At 48.1% G+C, this 18,101-nt stretch overlaps 1 protein-coding gene across 1 annotated transcript; it reads right to left on the bottom strand.

Moving 5' to 3' along the window:
- Window positions 1-3,890: 3,890 nt before the first annotated feature.
- Window positions 3,891-16,943, bottom strand: LOC143400188 (E3 ubiquitin-protein ligase TRIM58-like). Its single transcript, XM_076857505.2, has 6 exons — window positions 16,521-16,943; window positions 14,261-14,356; window positions 10,805-11,035; window positions 8,805-8,827; window positions 8,611-8,711; window positions 3,891-4,477 (listed from the first exon to the last, which is right to left on the bottom strand). The coding sequence occupies exons 1-6, from the start codon at window positions 16,941-16,943 to the stop codon at window positions 3,891-3,893; spliced, it is 1,461 nt and encodes a 486-aa protein (XP_076713620.2).
- Window positions 16,944-18,101: the final 1,158 nt, after the last annotated feature.

The raw sequence follows: 18,101 nt of genomic DNA, 5'->3' as shown, positions 1-18,101 counted from the left end.
GTCTGGAATATTTAAAAACAAAAAACTGTGCCTTAATCTTTTTCCCTTCCAGTTTGTGCTCAAGAGGTTGGGGCACAGGTTATCCTTGTTTGACCAGTCTCCCTTATCATCATCATAATGCCATCAACTTTAAGTGAGTTCCCCACTGTCAATTGTATCCAGAGATTCTCTCTACATATGTATGTATGTATGTATCTAGGGAATTCTGTACAAGGAAGCTCACATTGACTATACAAAGACTGTTAGGGACCTCTCTCTGCAGAAATCAGCAGTGCCAAGACATAGGTGCTTTGGCCCTTGTATTTTAACTTTTTGGACAACAGGTAGGGCTGCACCCAGAAGTGTCCTCTGGCCAAATAGGACATGCTGTCAGAGCTTAGAAAGGGGAGACTATTTTCTCCCCAGGTTATTGTTTTATTGAAGAGTACTGGAACCCATTGCCCCTTTCCTAGTGACTGGCAGCTTTTATTTTTATTTTTTTACCCCCCATTAAGATAGGCTAGTTAATCATCAGACAATGAGTGTAATGGGCTCCAGATAAGGCTATTTATTTATTTGTTTACTTTTTCCAAATGTAAAGTAAACCCAGTGAGGTCCAGCATTCCAGTCCACTCCTTTATCCCCAGGGTGGCAGGAAAATGGAAATGGGGGTGGGCCCAAATGGAGGTTGCAAAAAAAATTCAGACTTCAGGGCTAAAGGCATTCAGCCAAATAGAAAGTCACTCGGCCAAGCCAATAACTTTCATCCCTTCCCAACATCCTACAGCATAGATTCCAACAATTAGTTCGAACGCTTTTAATGTCTGTTCAGCATGGACTTTATCCAGCAGCCTTAAGTTCCCAGACTAGTGTACTCAAGTGGAAAAGCTTTCAGCCACTTTCTTCCTCACATGACAGGGAATTTCATTTCTTTTTCCTCACTCAAAAATAATTTAAAAAAATTTTATCCTCTGCCATCATCCATGGATTTCATTCTTTGAACCCATGAGACAAGAACACAGAAAGAAAATCGGTGAGACCTACAGCCCGCATACATTTCATTTGTCTTCAGAGGCAGCAAACTGAGCCCTGTTCTCAAACTGATGGGAGTCCAACCATCCCTCCCTTTACTTACAGGAATAGCTCCTCTGGTTCAGTTCCACCAGAGGCCCACTCACCCCTAACTTTCCAGGAGTTCTCCCAAAGTTCATCTTACATCTTCACCATGGAAGTGCAGTTCATGGGGTGTCAGGCCTGTCCAAGAAACCTAGAGTGGGCTACTTCTTGGGTCCCATCTGGGGTGCCAAGATTTGTAACCAAAAGCTCTGTCCCTGTCTCCAATGCCAATTTGATAATGAGGCCAAGGTTTTGAGGAAAAGGAAAGAGAAGCTTCATTGCTTTGCTAGCAAAGGAGATAAAAACATTTTTTCAAGGGTTACATTCCAGGAGGGGGCCCCAGGTTGCCCTGATGGCCTATTAGTATTCACATTTTGGAGATCCTCACTTCCCAGATCCTCAGCAGGCACCCTCTTCCTGTAGCAGGTGTTCGAGGGCAGTTAACTAGGGGAAGAAAAGATAAATGACACTGTCTTCCAAATCTTGAGGGGGAGAGGGGAGAAGAGAGGGAAAAAAATTTTTTTAATAAACCTTAGAGCAATGAGGGCTGCATTCAGAGGTGAAGAGACCACTGTGAGATGAACCCAGTAATCTCAAGGCAGGGGAAGCTCAGACTACCAGGATGGGGGTGGGGAAGGGCTGACTGGACTCTGGTCCATGGGAGCCAACAGAGTGTTACCGCTGAGGGACGGGAGCTGGAGTGAAATGCAGAAAGGAGTCACTGAGGTGTTTGGTCTACGTGACAAAGAAATGAGCAGGCCTCCCTTCAGAAGGGGAGGCTTTAAAATATCTTTTTATCATTCAGGGAGACCTGGAGATATTTGTGGTTAAGATTTAGGCATATAGAGCTTAGAATGTCTTTTTTTTTTTTTTTTTTTTTTGGTGTTGGGGATTAAACCCAGGGCCTTGTGCATGCAAAGCAAGCATTCTACCAACCGAGCTATGTCCCCAGCCCCTAGAATATCTATTTTGATGACAGGTGGCACTTGACTGTGAAAAGCTAAGGCTCAGGAGAAAGAATGAAGAAGGTCAGGAATTAGATACGGATTTAGAGGATCTGGCGGGAAATGAGCCAGAATCCCAGGGGAATGGTGGGAACCTTTTAGGAATTGGAAGGAATGAAGAAGAGGTTGCAATAGGAACTGTGAAGATCCCTGAAGCTTAGCACACTGAAGCTGAGAAGTACTGACATTTAGTGGCCCACAGAAATCAAAATAAAATCCAGGAGGTGACAAGTCTCAAGGCCACTGTTGAGACAAGGCTGTCAGGTTCCAGGGCAGGCTGGGGGTGTTCCTGAGGCTCCCTTCACCCTGCAGAGAGAGCAGAGGCTTGTAGACTTGCCACTTCCCACTGAGAAGGCTTCCTGTCCCAGAGAATGGCTGGGTCCCTGGAGGTTTCACCCCAGAGAGCCTTTGTCATCCCTGTGGGGAAGGCTGCACTGCAGAGCTGTCCCCTGCACTGCTTGCACATCAGAGACAGCTTGGTTTCTACAACATCTTTCTACCTCTTCTGTTTGCAAATGAGAGGCAGAGGGCAAGCATTTGCTTGTCATCAGACAATTAAGAATCTGAAAATAAAGTTGTCATTTACATGATTGCAAGGCAAGGGAAGGACAGTCGCAGAAATCTCCTAGAAGAAAAAAGCATCTTGAACTTTGAGATGGAGTTAAAAAGGAAGAATACACTTTGGACAGATTATCAAGATAACATTAATTAAATTTGCTCATAATTTCTATTTCTTCATCATTTAAGCATTTAGCATTAGAATATTATAATATTTGTTTAGCAATTACATATTAGATAAAAATGAAGACAAAGGTGGGAGAATAGGGGGTCTTCAATGACTTTTAAAGGATTTTGTTGGAAAGGTACAGAATATACTTCAAAAGTAAGTTATTTTTATGATTTCATTTTCAACATCACCATTTAATTTGAATAACACAGTTAATTTAAACTAGTCACATCAATCATGACCTTAAATACCTACCCTAATACTGTGAGGGCAGTAAATTGTTCCAGGCACAGGAGACCCCGAGGGAAGGACCCCTGCTGCGGCCCTGGGGCCAGTCCCCTGAGCAGGCAGGAGGCTGCAGCTGTCCCCTGGCCCCATGAAGAAAACCAGTTGAATCAAATTTCTAGGGCATTCCTACTTTTACAAACATTCGCAGAGATAAAGAGAGAAGATGGAAATCCATGTTATGGTCTGAGCAATGAATTTCACGACCCTCAAAAACTGTTCCCAGAATAAAGACGACAGAAAGCAAGTGAAGACTGTGACTGGAAACACACACTTGTGAAGGATGATTTTGAATATGTTGATGTAAAAGGAAATGAAACTTTAAACAACCAGAGGTATCCAGGAAAAAAAAAGGGGGGGTGGGGAGGGGAGGGCAAGGAATGAGACAGAGGAGGAGCCAGCCAGGAAGGTGAGGGAGGGTTGGGAGGGAGCAGCCTCAGCCTGCTCGTTCGCCCTGCAGGGTTTCCATCTCTCAGCCTCGATTCAGCGTCGGGATGGGAAGATACTGAAGAGAATGGAAATTATAACGAACATACAGAACTCTTTAATACGAGACTATTAATTTGAAAGAAAAGCCATCTGGGAATAGTTTGAGGAGACCCTCCAGGTCCAACGTTCCCGCATACACAGCATCTCCTGTCTGCTTGGATTTCAAGAAACCTCCCCAGGCCCGAGCAAGAGGCTGCCCTGAGCTGGGCACTTGGTGAAGCTGTATGTCCGTCCTCCGCCGCTCTCCAGAGCCCTTGGATAGGCAGCGGGAGGACCCTGAGCACAGCACTTCAGGACTGAAGGTCGCCCACCAGAGGAGGGTCAGGGTGGCCCCCGGATGCCCAGTTCTCTGCCTCCGCTTCTGCCATCGGTGGCAAGATCAGCGGCGCCTCGTCGCAGACGAAGAAGTAGGGCCGGAGGACACCCGATGACACCTGGCTAAAGCTGTAGATGTAGGACCCGTCCGTGACGTTGTAGAAGGACACCTCGCCGGCCTCGTAGTCCAGGAAGACCCCGATGCGGCGCGGCCGCTCCAGCTGCAGCAGGGGCGCGGACGGAGAGGCCAGCACCATGTACTCGCAGCCGCGCAGCAGCCACAGGGCCCAGACGCCGTTCTCCGGGGACGGCGTGGCTTCCCCCTTCCTCTGCACCGAGTCCTGGCAGACGCCCAGGCCCCACTCGGCCCGCACTCCCACCACCACCTCCCAGTAGTGTCTCCCTGATGAGAAGCTCTGCAAGCCCAGGATGCAGGGCCAGGTGTCGAATCGCTCGGGGTTGTGGGGCACGTCCCTCCACAGCTCCCCGTCCTGCACGCTGCGCAGGTCGGCCGTCAGCAGGAGGCTCGGGTGCGCGGTGGAAGGGTCCAGCTTCACGTCCACTGCAGAGAGAGTGGTGGGACACGTGAATGCACGGGAAGGACTAGATGCCCCGGGAGTGAGCGTTGGCAACGCCCTCTCTCAGACTGCCCAAGAAATAGGCCTTTCTCCAGGGTCTGAGCAGGTCTTCGACCTACTGGGGTGCCCGGGTGGCCTTGGCATGACCAGGCCATTAGAACAGTGCTGTCAGCTTGCTGGGAAGCCAAACGCCCAGTCGAAGGCACCTTTTCATCTGCACCCAGAGCTCCTGGGTGCACTTAGAATCATCTGCGCATAGCATGAAATTCATAAACTGCTTGGGGATTGTATAAGATAACATCATTAATATGAAATCCACTACTTTCAAAGTGGTGTGACTGGTGGGGGAATTGTACACTAGATGCCCTGACTCCACGCCCTGGTGTTATTACCTTCGTGATTATGTGACATTCTAGGACAACAGAGGCTATCTGGGAGGGTCTGACCTAATCCCACGAGCCCTTTAAAACTAGAAAGTCCTCTAGCTATCAGGATGGTGGCAGAAGAGAGTCCTAGACTTGGCTCTGATACAGCCTTGCCAGGGTGGAAGTGGGAAGGGTCACACCAGGGGAAGGTGAGAGCACTCTGGAGCAGAGTGGCCCCAAATGCTGGCTTGCAGGAAAACAAAGACCATGGTGTTGCAGCTGCAGGGAACTCCAGCTGGAAAGTCCTTCCCCAGACTCCTCAGAGAGGCTCAGTCCTTGGTTTTGGCCTTCAGAAACCCTAACCCAAGCAAGGGAGCCAGCTGCTCCCACCTGCAAGTCTGATCTTTGGATCTGTGAGCTTACTACTGGGTGTGGTCTAAGGTGGCTGTTTGTAGTGATTGGTTCCACAACAGGAGGACCATCTAACATGTACTGTGGAATCCCAGGAAGACTGATGCAGGATTGATTCACATACATAGTAGGCAAATGAATCTACATCAAAACCAGAGTACTTCCTTGTAAGCACTCAAAGGTAGTAAATTCATTAATAGACCTTAAGGTCATGGCAAAAACCGTTACTACTTGTACTAGTCCAATTCATCTTCAAGCCACACGTCATGAACTTCTATGGATACCTAAACCTGACTGGCCACATCACTAGGCTCTGTGTGTTCATTACCTATGTTAAATCAGGAAGCCTTCTTCTTCTTCTTCTTCTTCTTTTTTTTTTTTTTTTTTTGTATCAGGGCTTGAACTCAGGGCACTCAACCGCTGAGTCACATCCCCAGTCCTATTTTGTATTTTATTTAGAGACAGGGTCTCACTGAGTTGCTTAGCACCTTGCCATTGCTGAAGCTGGCTTTGAACTCATGATCCTCCTGCCTCAGCCTCCCCAGCTGCTGGGATTACAGGCAGGTGCCACCAAACCCGGCTAGGAAGCCACCCTTAATGTGGTTACTACCACCTCATAATATTGATGAGGAGATTCAAAGACTGTACCTGATTTCCCAACTCCACAGGAAGCAAATACCAGCCTGGAATGTGGCTGGAGGGGGTGGGACTTCGGGGCTCATTTAACATGCACAATGCTCAGCTTGCTCTTTCACAGATTTCTTTGACTAGTTCTCTCTGTTCCTTCCTCCTAAACCTAGCTATCAAGGGTAATGGGATCATCGTGCACAACAAACTGTCCTGCCCACCTGCCCAGTGGCCACCAGGGTGGTGAAGGTACCTTCCTGTGTCAGTCGGCACTATGAGGACCTGACTGCCTGGAGAGACTCCTGCTCTTTTCCAGACTCACCAGCGCCCATGCTTCCCTCCTTCTTGATCTCCTCTCTCCTCTGTCACTGCCCCAGGTCAAAGCCGCAGTGCCAAGTTGGGGACTTCTTTCTCAGCCCATGCCCTGTGGTTCTAGGTTGGCTCACTCAACTCTCCAGTCAATTCCAGTCCTCTGCTACTGATTGCAGTGCCTGTTGCCAGCCTGGCCTCTCCCCTGGAGGTCCTTATTGTGAACTCATCTGCCTCCCTGGCCAGTTTTGGATGCTAAGTATCTGCCAACCTACCCCCAAACCAGTCGTCCTTCTTGGGCCTTGCCTGCAGCATGGCCATCAGCACAACCAGCCGTTTTGTGTGGCAGTTCTTAGGGTCCAAAACCATGGGTCCTCCTCACTCTCCTCTAACCACAAAACACAGCTCATCCAGGAGCAGATCCCAGCAGCTCCGTCTCCATGGCCGGCCAAGGATGTGGCCATCTGGCACCTTTCATACCAACACTGGGGGTCACCTACACTCATCTGTCACTGAACAGTGACAAAGGACACCAGCTGCTGTCTTGGTGCCTTTAATTCATCACAATAAAGCACCCAGATGATGTGCACACAAGGCCAGTCCTGCCCAGGGACACCTTGTGCTCTCCCACTGAGTGCTGCTCACAGAAGCAGCCCACCTCTCCAGCTCTGCATCCTTGTCCTCCTCGCCCTCCCCCTGGGCTGCCCTCACCATCCTGTCCTCACAGTCCCAGCACACCTGCTGCACTTCCTGCTGCCCGAGGCTCTGCTCCTCTCCCCGTCGCGCAGCTTTTTCTTTCTATTATTATAATTATTAACGTGCATCAAATCACACTCTCCAGAAGCCCATGTCCTCTCCTCACAGCCATGTGCCTGGGTAACTGAAGTCAGTATTTGCACTGTGAATCACGGGTCATAGCACATTTGATTTGCATTTGTTCTTCAATGATTCACTCTACTGGTAGAAAGGGCAGCATAAACTAGGCAGCATGGGGTGGATTCATTCAATAACTATTTCATTGGGTAAAAAGGAAAAGCATAGGAGGTGACAGAGTCTGGGGGTGTGCTGCGAAGGCCCTCATCAAGTCACATGGCTAGTGTATGCTCATCTGTCCACCAAAGCGGGGGGTCACTGGGCTTTATAACTGAGGTAGGTTTTCTCATTACAGGACAAGAATGTCCCTGGGAAACCACAGTTTGTATTATGTGGTGCAAAGTAGATTTTAAAAGGAAATAGTAAAAATACTGAATCATCACCATTTTAAAGAACAACATGATTGGGTGAACAAAGCCATTTCGTGCAGACCCTCTGGGTGTCCCTGACTGGCATCTGCTCGGATTGTGCACAAATGTCCCCTCCCCCTTCCTGCAGGCAGGTGCACTGCTCCACCCCTTCACAGCCAGACTCACCCCAACACTGAAATCCTCAGGAAGGCCAAGGGCAGTGCTTGAGTCATGGTGAGAGAGTGCAGTATATTTTGGTCTATGCCCCAGGTCCTGACACACCATCTCCCAAAAGTCCTGAGACAAGGGACTCTTTTGTATACTAATGAGATGGCTGGTGTTGGTGGCCTAGATGGCCTCAGGATGGGGACTGGTTTCCAGAGAACCCCCTTGGGATTAAAGGGATAGAACCTTCAGTCCAACATCCCCTACCTCTGGGAGGAGAGTGGGGCTGAAGCTCCAGGGGTCAGCAGTGGCCAGTGGTGTCATTGGTCATGCCTGTTAAATGAAACCTCCATAAACCCAAAGATGAGCTTGCCAGTGGCTGCACACAAGGAGATCCTGCAAGGAGCACCCAGAGAGGGCGTGTTGCCCCTCCCCACACTACCCTATTGGTTTCCTCCACCCGGCTGCTGGTCCTCATCCTCTGCAACACCCTGAACAATAACTGACCAAGTGTGAGTAGGGTTTGAGTTCTGGGAGCTGCTCTAGCAAACAAACCGCGCTCATAGAACGGGTCCCAGGAAAGCTGCTTTGCAGTTGGCTTGTCAGAGGCACAAGCCACAGCCTGCTTGTTCCTTGCTCCTGAAGCAGGGCACAGCCTTGCGGGACAAGGCCCTCAACCTGTGGGATTCGATGATGCTTGCAGGTGGACAGTGTCAGAATAGAGTGAGTGGGAGCCAGCGGGGCAACCCTGGAGAACTGACCGACTCCTCGAGGGAGACACCCACATGTTCTGCTGGGCAGGGCTGATGCACTGTGCCCTGGGAAGGAGCTGGAGGTCTGCCAGGCTGGGCCCCAGGTGAGAGGCTGCGACACCCTGAGAGCACACTCGCACAGTGAGTCTCAGAGACCTGGGGCTCTGCTGTGGCTGCTCTGCTGTGGCCACAGGCCAGGGCAGTAAGGGCAGCAGTAAGCCCCACACTCTCAGCATCAGTTCCCAGGCTCGGGGGCTCCACCCACCTTGGAATCTCCTCAACATTTCCCGCATGCCAGGGATGCAACATGGGGTCTTCAGCTCCATGGGGATGTTCTCTGGTTCCAGCGGCATCACAGCCTTACTTCTGAGAAGAGCAGAGAACCTGGAAATGTCAGCATGGCCACACCAGCCCTCTTGGCCTCCCCTGCTCCCTCATTGGAGCGGAAAGTACACTTACCGGCTCAGGGCTCCTTGCACACCCTGGAAGTAAGAGACACAAGCAGGTGTAAGTGCTTCCCACAGTTGACTGGGGACACACCACGAAAATGTCTTTAGAATGTACTGGAAATAATTAACAAGCAACATAAGACTGCTGGTGACAATGAATCTCTGTTAATTAAAGGCAAAAAAGGCTATAATTGAATTCTCACATGACTCTCAAATTTAAAAATCAGGCATATAATTAGAACAGAGTCAGACTACACAAAGTTTATATTAATTCCCATGAAACCTATCCATCAACTATGGATTGTCAACTGATAGCTCTGGTTGTTGGGCTATTTTAACAGTTACATTCTGCACTTTATACAGATGGAATTAGGGTAAAAATCCTACATGTTTTCGGAATTTACTCGAGGAACATATATAAGTACGGCATAGATCCTGGGACTGGGCATATCGCTCATGTTCAGGGTTTGCCTGACTTGAACAGGGCCCTGTGTTCTGTCCCAGTACTCCAGAAAAAGCTGTCCTCAAATTCGAATTCTCTGAACCAACAGACAAAGCTATTAACTGTCTAAGGAGATAAGAAAGGAAGTCATTACTATCCAACAACAGTGTATCTCAAAGCAGGTAACAAAAAGGTCACCTCCAACACACTTGTTTTCTTCCCTAAAAGTGGTCAACAGTCGGACAAATTTCAACAAGGCATGAATGCAGGGAAACCATTTGCCTTGTCCTTTATGGACATGATCGGCCTGGGTCTTGGCCAGTGGGGTAAAATGAAGATCATTGGTATCAGAGAAGAAAGAGAGAGGACACAGACAAAAATTATGTAAGACTATATTCTTACTATGATTTGTACTATAAACCATTTTAACATTTATATGGTGCAAAGAAATACTCATTTTAAATGAGATGTTATCTGAGATAATGCAGTGAATATTATTTTTGAAAATGCCAACATTCCTGTGCTTATTTGCCACCTATACTTGGAAAATTAATTTCTTTCTGGCTCTCTGTTTACTCATTAGGAAATGAGCACAGCCATGACATTGGTAATGGGAATAAAGATAGAATGGGCATATTAAATAAAGTGCTTGGTAGATAAAAGTGTTTCATGCAGTTACTTAGTGATTCCCCATCAGATGCCACAATATTGACAACTGTGTTTGCAAATGTCCCAGGACAGCGACTGGGTTTATGTGTCTGGAACTTGCAGTGTCCAGAGGCGAGTCAGTTGGGACACTGTGGGCCAGCTGCTCAGTGGGGATCTGCACTCTCTTTTAAGTTAGAATCCTCGCCTGTCACTGGGGCAAGGTACAGAGAAAAGTATCAGGTGAATGAATTTCTCTTGCAGGTGGTCCTGTGAACAACACCTGTGGGGTGGAATGGTGGTATCTGTGACCCCAGACCCTGGGGAGGCTGGGGCAGGAGGGAGCGGTTCAAGGCCAGCCTGAGCTTCTGAGTGAGACCCTGTCTCCAATTAAAACTTTAAAAAGGCTGCTCTGAAGTCCCAAAAGATTGAGAAATCTGCACGGGAGTCCATACACTCCCAGCATGGGAGTCCAAACACTCTCACCATACACTCCCCTTAGGATTTAACACGGGAATTTCAAGCTGGACTAGGTGAAGCACTGCTCATACTTCTGGCTATTTTCCCTGAAATGGGCTGCCAGAGACTTTGGGGGTTGAACATTCATGAAAATTAGCAATACCATCTTTGACAAAAGGATGGTTTCTCAGCCAGTATGGCGCAGCTTGTCCTTGCCCCAGCTGTTCACGATTCCATAAATAATTAATTTTAACTCATCATGTATTGAAGTTTTTGTCTTTTGCATGAGCTAAATGGTCCTCTGGGTGCCTCCTGACTCAGGGCCCAGTATTCAGTCGTAAGATGTCTTCTAAGAAAGTACTGCTGAGCTCTGTCCTAGAGAGCTGGGTGCCTTCATGTCCCATGCCAAGGCTTGTCCCCATCCCCTCAGCCTCTGTAGGCCTGGCCTCCTGAGGCCGCCTCACCTCCAGTAGCCCCAGGGCTGGGCGCTGGCACCTCTCCTCCAGCTCCTCTGCCAGCTCCTTGAGGGCCTTGCCATGCTGGGCCAGCTGGTCCTTACTGTCCCGCAGTCTCTGCAGGGTGGCTCTCTCCTCCTCCTCCAGCCTCCGCAACTGCAGCTGCTCTTCAAGGGCCAGAAAGTTGCGGTGCTTCTCAAACTCCAACCTGAAGCGCTGCCGCTGCATCTCCACCTTCTCCTGGAGCAACAGGAGACCCCATCAGGGCTGGGGCAAGGTGTGGGGGGCCTGCCTCACTTGTGGGAGCAGCCAGAGAAGGGACGTCCCGCATCACCCCCCACCCCCGAACCCACCCCCCTCGCTCTGCACCTCTGGGGAGGACCTCAGAAACCAGAGTCCGGGAAAGGAGAGGTGGCTGGTGGGGTTTTCAAGCTCAGAGTCTGGGAAGACTGTGGCTGTGGGCCCCCTTGTGCTGCAGGGCCGGAGGCAAGGCCATCGACACGCGGGTTTCAATATCACGAGTCAAATGCAGCAGAAAGAGAAGCATGGGGATCATCTGGGCACCTCCGAGCGCCTGTGTGGCCCCACAGCAGAGGGGTGGCTCTGCTGATGGATGGGTGGCCAGGAAGAGCAGAAGGCCTGGGCTGTGAGGGACAACATGACAGGAGAACACACAGATGTTCTCTTGTCCCAGGAGAAGCAAGAAATCAGCACAAGGCTGCGTCCTCTGCAAAGCCCAGAAGAGCTAATTGCCACGCAGGCCACTCACTCCAGGCTAATACACCAGCCCCTACCCAAATCTCCCATCACGGCTCTTGTTGTTGCTTTCCTGGTGCTGAGGACAGAACCCCTGGCTTCACTCAGGCTGGGCAAGCACTCTGCCCCTGAGGCACACCTGGCCCTCACAGGGCGATGTCTGACTGAACCTAAGGATCACACTGTGTGCAGGGGATCACATCTAAATATTATTCTCTTGAAATTAGTAGCTAGAAACCCAGCTTTAAACTGCGCATGAGCGGCAAGTCACCCTCCCAAAGCATCTGCACCTTGGGTTGTCCGTTTTGTTTTTAAACCTGATAGTTTTTTGGTTTAATTGAAAAAAGACATAAATTATCATCAAAATTATTATAAAAGACATATATATATATATATATATATATATATATATATATATATATATATATATATTTGTATCCAAATAATAGTTCTCCCCAAATATCTGGGGGTGCTTTGGATCGCCCCTCGAGGGGAGGTGCCGCCTGCTGCCACCATCCTCCGCAGAGGCTGAGTTCTGTTGAGGTCAGCTTGCGGGGGCAATGTCTGCCCCCCCCACACACACACACAAGGAGTTGAGGGCCCCGCTGGCCACAGCGCCAAGGTTTCCCACTTCCTTCTTCCCATTTTGCATTCCTACCTCCTTTACCGTTTTCTAAATCACTAATTCATACACTCTTGGCCTCCTCCTCAGGGACACTGACTCTGCATTCCACATTCTGTTTCCTGAGAGGCATGGCTCATAGAAATGCAAACTGTCTCCCAGGGCAGGCTGCTGGAGAGAGGGCTGAGCACTGCCACAGGGAGGGGAGTCCAGGGGTGCACCAGGGATGACGGGGTGGAGGGGCTACGGCAGCCCAGCTTCCTTCATGTCACCCTCTTGAGTGCCACCTTGGGTTGTCCGTTTTGTTTTTAAACCTGATAATTTCTTGGTTTTCTCCTACATTTCATTTACACACAGTGGCTGTGAACCTGGGCCACAATGCCCTCCTCTCCAGTTCCATAGCTGGGGATGCTTTGGGTCACCACACTTGCTGCTGCCTTTCATGGCAGAGGCTGGAATGTTGCTCGGGCCCCTCTGGATGTGAACAAAGAAGAAGTGCTGCTGCAGAACTTAGAGCTTGTTTCCATCAAGCCTGTGCCTGATGGTTCTAGCTCATGTGAACATGAACGACCAAGAAGTTCAGACATGGTTACTTGCCTCTGAAGGAGATATCTTAGCATCACTTCTATGTTATGACATGTGTTGGAGGTTTTAAAATGTGGGAATTCAGATCTTGCACTTGGGTTCCTGATTTCATAAATCTGTGGTCAGATCAATATTTTAAAAAATTAAATATTATTAGCTTTAAATAATAAAGATTGTGAATCAGTGCTTAACTTTACCTATAATAGACATAGCAATAGGAGAAGATAAGACTTATTTCATAAGAAAAATGTTAGCAAAAATGGTCCTTATGAGCCAGGTACAGTATTGCACTGTAATTCCAGTGACTCACTGAAGCTGGAGGATCACAAGTTTAAGGCCACCCACTACAACTTAGTGGGACCTATCTCAAAGTAAAAAGTAAAAAGGACTTTGGATGTAGCTCAATGGCAGAGCACCTTGAGTTAAATGCCCAGCACAATAATAAATAAATAAATAAATAAATAAATAAATAAATAAATAAATAAATGTCCTTATGAAAATATCTGTATGAAGATAGTATATCAAACTAAATTTTTTTTAAAGAGAGAGAGAGAGAGAGAATTTTTTAAATATATATAGTTTTTGGTGGACACAATATCTTTATTTTATTTTTATGTAGTGCTGAGGATCGAACCCAGTGCCCCGCGCATGCCAGGTGAGCGCGCTACCGCTTGAGCCACATCCCCAACCCAAACTATATTTTTGAGGAAGAAAATAATATAAAGAATGATTCTAGCAGGAAGAGGAATATTCGATAAAATATATCTGATCATGTTGTATACTGGGTTCTGTACATAATATACCCATCCACCCATGCACTATATGTGGTTCACAGCCTTGACACTTTAGCAGGTTTGACCTACAATTCACTGTTGAGGGGTGCAGTTGCTGCTCTGGGCACTGTAGGGAGCCGAGCAATTTTCCAGCCTCTGCCATGAATGGCAGCAGCAAGCGTGGTGACCCAAAGCCTCTCCAGCTGTGGAAAGGAGAGGAGGGCTTAACTTTACCTATAATAGACATAGCAATAGGAGAAGATAAGGTTCACAGCCACTGTGTGTAAACGAAATGTAGGAGAAAAACAAGGGGGGAGGGGCTGCAGAAAGAGGGGACCCTGGATGGATGACCCAAGGAGGCTGAAGGCTCCAATTCCCTCCCTGTATAGATGGTCCCTGGGAACTGCACCACATCTGTCACCAAGCCTGTGGCATTCACTATTTAACTGTCCGACAAATACAGTTTGACACTACAGTAGCAGGTGGTGGCACCCACCCCAGCAGTGAGTTTCACAGTAAGATCAAGAGAGTAAAGCTATTTATAATCTGGATAGGGTCCTGCCGACAGAGGTAAAAACAAAAATGAACAATGTCATTTGGGGTCTGGGACAATTCAGGATGGCCATGAGATGTTTCTCTGGAGCCCCTAAGTAAATGGCAAGCTCCTTGGAGAATGGAGACTCAGGAAGAGGGTGGTGCCTGCAGCTCCCCAGGCCCAAGGCCCCCTACCTTCCACTGCACGGTCTTCCTCCCCATGTTGGCTTCCTGCATCAGGGCCTCCTCCATCTCCTTTCTCACCAGCTCTAGCGCCATCTGCAGCTTCACCTGTGTGGAGAAGACTGTGAGAACCTGCAGGATCAACTGGAAAACTCCCTAGAACGCAGGTGGACACCTTCACTGGTAACTCAGTTAATACCAGATGCAAAGATTCATCTAAAATCATGCTTCTTGCACCATTACAATAGTAAAACTACAATGACTGAAATGTAAAAATGAGTAGCAAAACATTTTACATCAACACAATAGGAAACTTAATGACAAGAAATAGAATTACAACGTCAAATAAGTACATTTTATAACAGTGCCAATTTTGAAAAAAAAATGCTTATAATGAATATGTAAAAAAATAGATGGAGGGAAATGAAGACATCATTAGGTGAAATGTCATCTATTGATGCCAGGTTGAAGAGTGATACAATTTCTTATTAATTACGATGAGAAAAGTATTTGATATTAGTACTATAAGTAATGATATTTCACCAAAAATAAATCTTGTTGGTTAAAATATGTTAAATGAAGTCAGATGCGGTGGTGCATGCCCATAATCTCAGCAACTTGGAGGGTGAGGCAGGAGGATCTCAAGTTCAAGGTCAGCCTCAGCAACTTGTGAGACCCTATCTCAAAAAAAAAAAAAAAAAGTCTGAGGATGTAGCTCAGTGGTAAAGCCCCAGGGTTCAATCCTTGGTGTCAATAAATAAATTAATAAATAAAATAAAATACTTTAGGTGAAAAACACAATATTCTGTACATCTTAAAAGGAGTAAAAGAAGTATATAAAAAAGCCTGCCAAACAATTAAACAAACAAAAACCCAGAAATTAGATCTCTGATCAATGAAAAGACGCTTCCAAGAAGCAAATACATGCCTTTTTTTAAAAACAGGAAGCACCCATAAAGACACATATAGAAATATGTTTTTAGTAGAAAATAATACAAATTCTACCTCCAAACTTATTCAATAAATCTTACATATATATCATTCACTTTAAAATATTATAATACTCTATATAAAGTACACATAAAGTAACGTTAGAATTCATGGTGGCATCAGAATAAAAAGAGGCATATGTTTGGCGTTTGTAAGGAATAGAGCCATTCTCACTTGTAAACAGAGGAAAGTTCTCTGGGACCAAAGACACTGAACAAAAGCAAGGAGGTGAAAGAAGAGCATGTTTGGGGACAAGAGTGACTAGGCTAATTTTGCTGGGTCCCATGTTTGGCTTGGATAAGAGCAGAAGGAAGGGGACTTCAGAACCTAGAAAGTCATGATTGACAAGCCAAAGAGTTTGGATGGTACTTATTTTGTATCTAGTTGACTACTGAAAACAGAGAATGTCTTTAGAGATATCATAGCAGCCATGTTCTGTATGGTACCTTGGGGATTTAGACAGGCAGGAGCATACTTGACTTTTCAGGTAGGCTAGAGAGCGCCTAGTACCTGTAATTTGCAGAGGATAACAGAAATCAAGAGGAAAAATCAAAATTTCCAAGATTGTCCAGATGAATGTCGACTGGTGAATACCCCAGTCCTTAACTTAAAACAAACAAATAGAATAAATAAATGAATGCTTTAAGAAAGCTGGTGCTTGGAACTTATTACAGTGTCACGGAGTGCTTTGGCTAACTGTGCCAGTAGATTAAAAAGACAGCTTTGACCTCTTCTGTGCTAGCAGCTGTTTCAGATGCCGGGACAGGCACGTGTTTAGAGTATGTCCCAGGACCCGTGGGCACCTGTGGGAACACACCTGGGCAGAGTCCCTCGGAGTGCTCTTGGGGTCAAGCACCTCCTCAGGGGAATGCTCAAGTCCACCGTTCCCAGACCTTCGTGTGGAGTCGAGTGGCCCCCTACTTCAGGGAACCCAGACAGTCCAGGCCCGAGCAGACGCTATTCCTCACGAAGGTCCGAGCCAGAGGGTGGCCTTGGTGCCCGTGTTAAGGGACCTAGACAGACACCAGGTAAACGCCGCGCCCTAGGAATCCCGTCAGTGGAAGCGAGTACGACAGAGGTGCAGGGCTGTCACCGAGACTCACGCACAGCCCGCCCGCTCGGGATCCGGAAGAAAAAGACCAGCTTGAAAGCAGCCGGTCCCGCGCTGGCTAGCCGGAGCCGAAGCAGGACGACCCGGCGGGCCTGGGCTCCGTGCCCCGGTGCCTTTCGCCCTACACTAGCGGCCCGCGGCCCCGCTCGGCACCCGGGCTCCCGTGCTCACCTGGTAGCTCCTGGCGGCCTCCCGCAGCGGCGCCGTGTGGTGGCCCTGGTGTTCCGGCGTGGTGTCGCAGACCCAGCACAGGAGTGCCTGGTCCTCCTCGCAGAAGCCGCTCAGGTCCTCGCCGTGCCGCGCGCACTGGCGCGCCCCCGCGGGCCCCGCGCCCATCCCGAGCTGCCGCACGCTGTCCACCAGGCTGGCCAGCTGCCGGTTGGGCCGAAAGTTCTCGGGCCTGAAAGGGCCGCGGCACTGAGGACAGGCGTACACGTCGCCCTGCGCACTGTCCGACTTCTCGCAAAACTCCGAGATGCACCGGAGGCAGAAGCTGTGGCCGCAGTCCACGCTGATGGGGTCCTGCAGGAAATCCAGGCACACGGAGCACCGGGCCTCCTCCCGGAGCCGCTCCCCGGGCGCCCCGGAGGCCATGGTACTGGCCTCTCCTGGCCGCGTGGCTGCCGCTGCCTCGCGGCGCCGGTTATCTCCTCTGTCGCCTGGCACCAAGAGAAGGGCTCATGGCCAGGATGGGTTATCGCTGGCTGGGTTTCAAGAGTCTTAATTAACGACTTCTGCTGATGATTTACAACTCAGACACCGTCAACCACAGGAGTAAAATTGACATTCAAGTAATCCTCACCTCCTAGGAAGCTGAGCTCTTTCTCTCTTCCTCACTCTTCCTTCCATGGAACATTTTTATTTGAGTGTTTTGATGTAATGCAGCATTTAAGTCATCCTGAAAGGGAAACATTATGGAGATTTGACTACTTATCTCAAAAGTTTAAAAGTCCGAAGTTTAACAAAATTTTACAAAGTAAGGGCTGGGGTTGTGGCTCAGAGGTAGAGCGCTCCCCTAGCATGCCGGAGGCACTGGGTTCGATCCTCAGCACCACATAAAATAAAATAAAGATATTGTGTCCACCTATAATTAAAAAAAATAAATATTAAAAAAAAAATAAAGTAACCTGAAGTGCATCGATGAAGGGAATTAGCCGATTGTAGCCTGGTTCTGTGGTCTTCTTGATATTCCAGGTGAACTCAACACGGTGGCACATTCTTGCCTAAGGGTGAGCCCAGCTGAACCTTTCTCCCTGGAGTCCAGGCCGTGCACCTTCGCAGCGGAGCAGCTACTAATGTTTCCAGGGTCAGGGGATTTGAAGAATAACTGAGCTCCTTCCTCTCCTTATTGCTGATCCACTCCATGGTCTTCCAAAAGCATAGTCATTATTTAAATCTTTTTCTTTATATAATATGCTCATTTTTCTTAATCTTCTTTCCACCAACTTTAGTTTTTCTATCTTCTGTGAATTATCTAATGATAAAAAATGAGACCACTGAAGAGGAGATACCTGAATAGATGCACATAATGATGATAGGTCTACAGCCCAGCAACAATTCTGAAGGTTTAAAAAACATGGCACTGGGACTGAGGCTGTACAATGGTAGAGCGCATGCCTAGCACGTGGGAGGCACTGGGTTCCACCCTCAGCATCACATAAAAAATAAATATTTTAAAAAATGTGGCACCCATTTGCTGACAGCCAGTATGGACTGTGTGTTACAATTGGGGCAACACATACACTGGAAGTG

This window comes from Callospermophilus lateralis, chromosome 5 (assembly GCF_048772815.1).
Source record: "Callospermophilus lateralis isolate mCalLat2 chromosome 5, mCalLat2.hap1, whole genome shotgun sequence".
Lineage (NCBI taxonomy): Eukaryota > Metazoa > Chordata > Mammalia > Rodentia > Sciuridae > Callospermophilus > Callospermophilus lateralis.
Note: the sequence above shows the minus strand (reverse complement) of the source record. Positions and strands in the feature narration are given on the sequence as shown.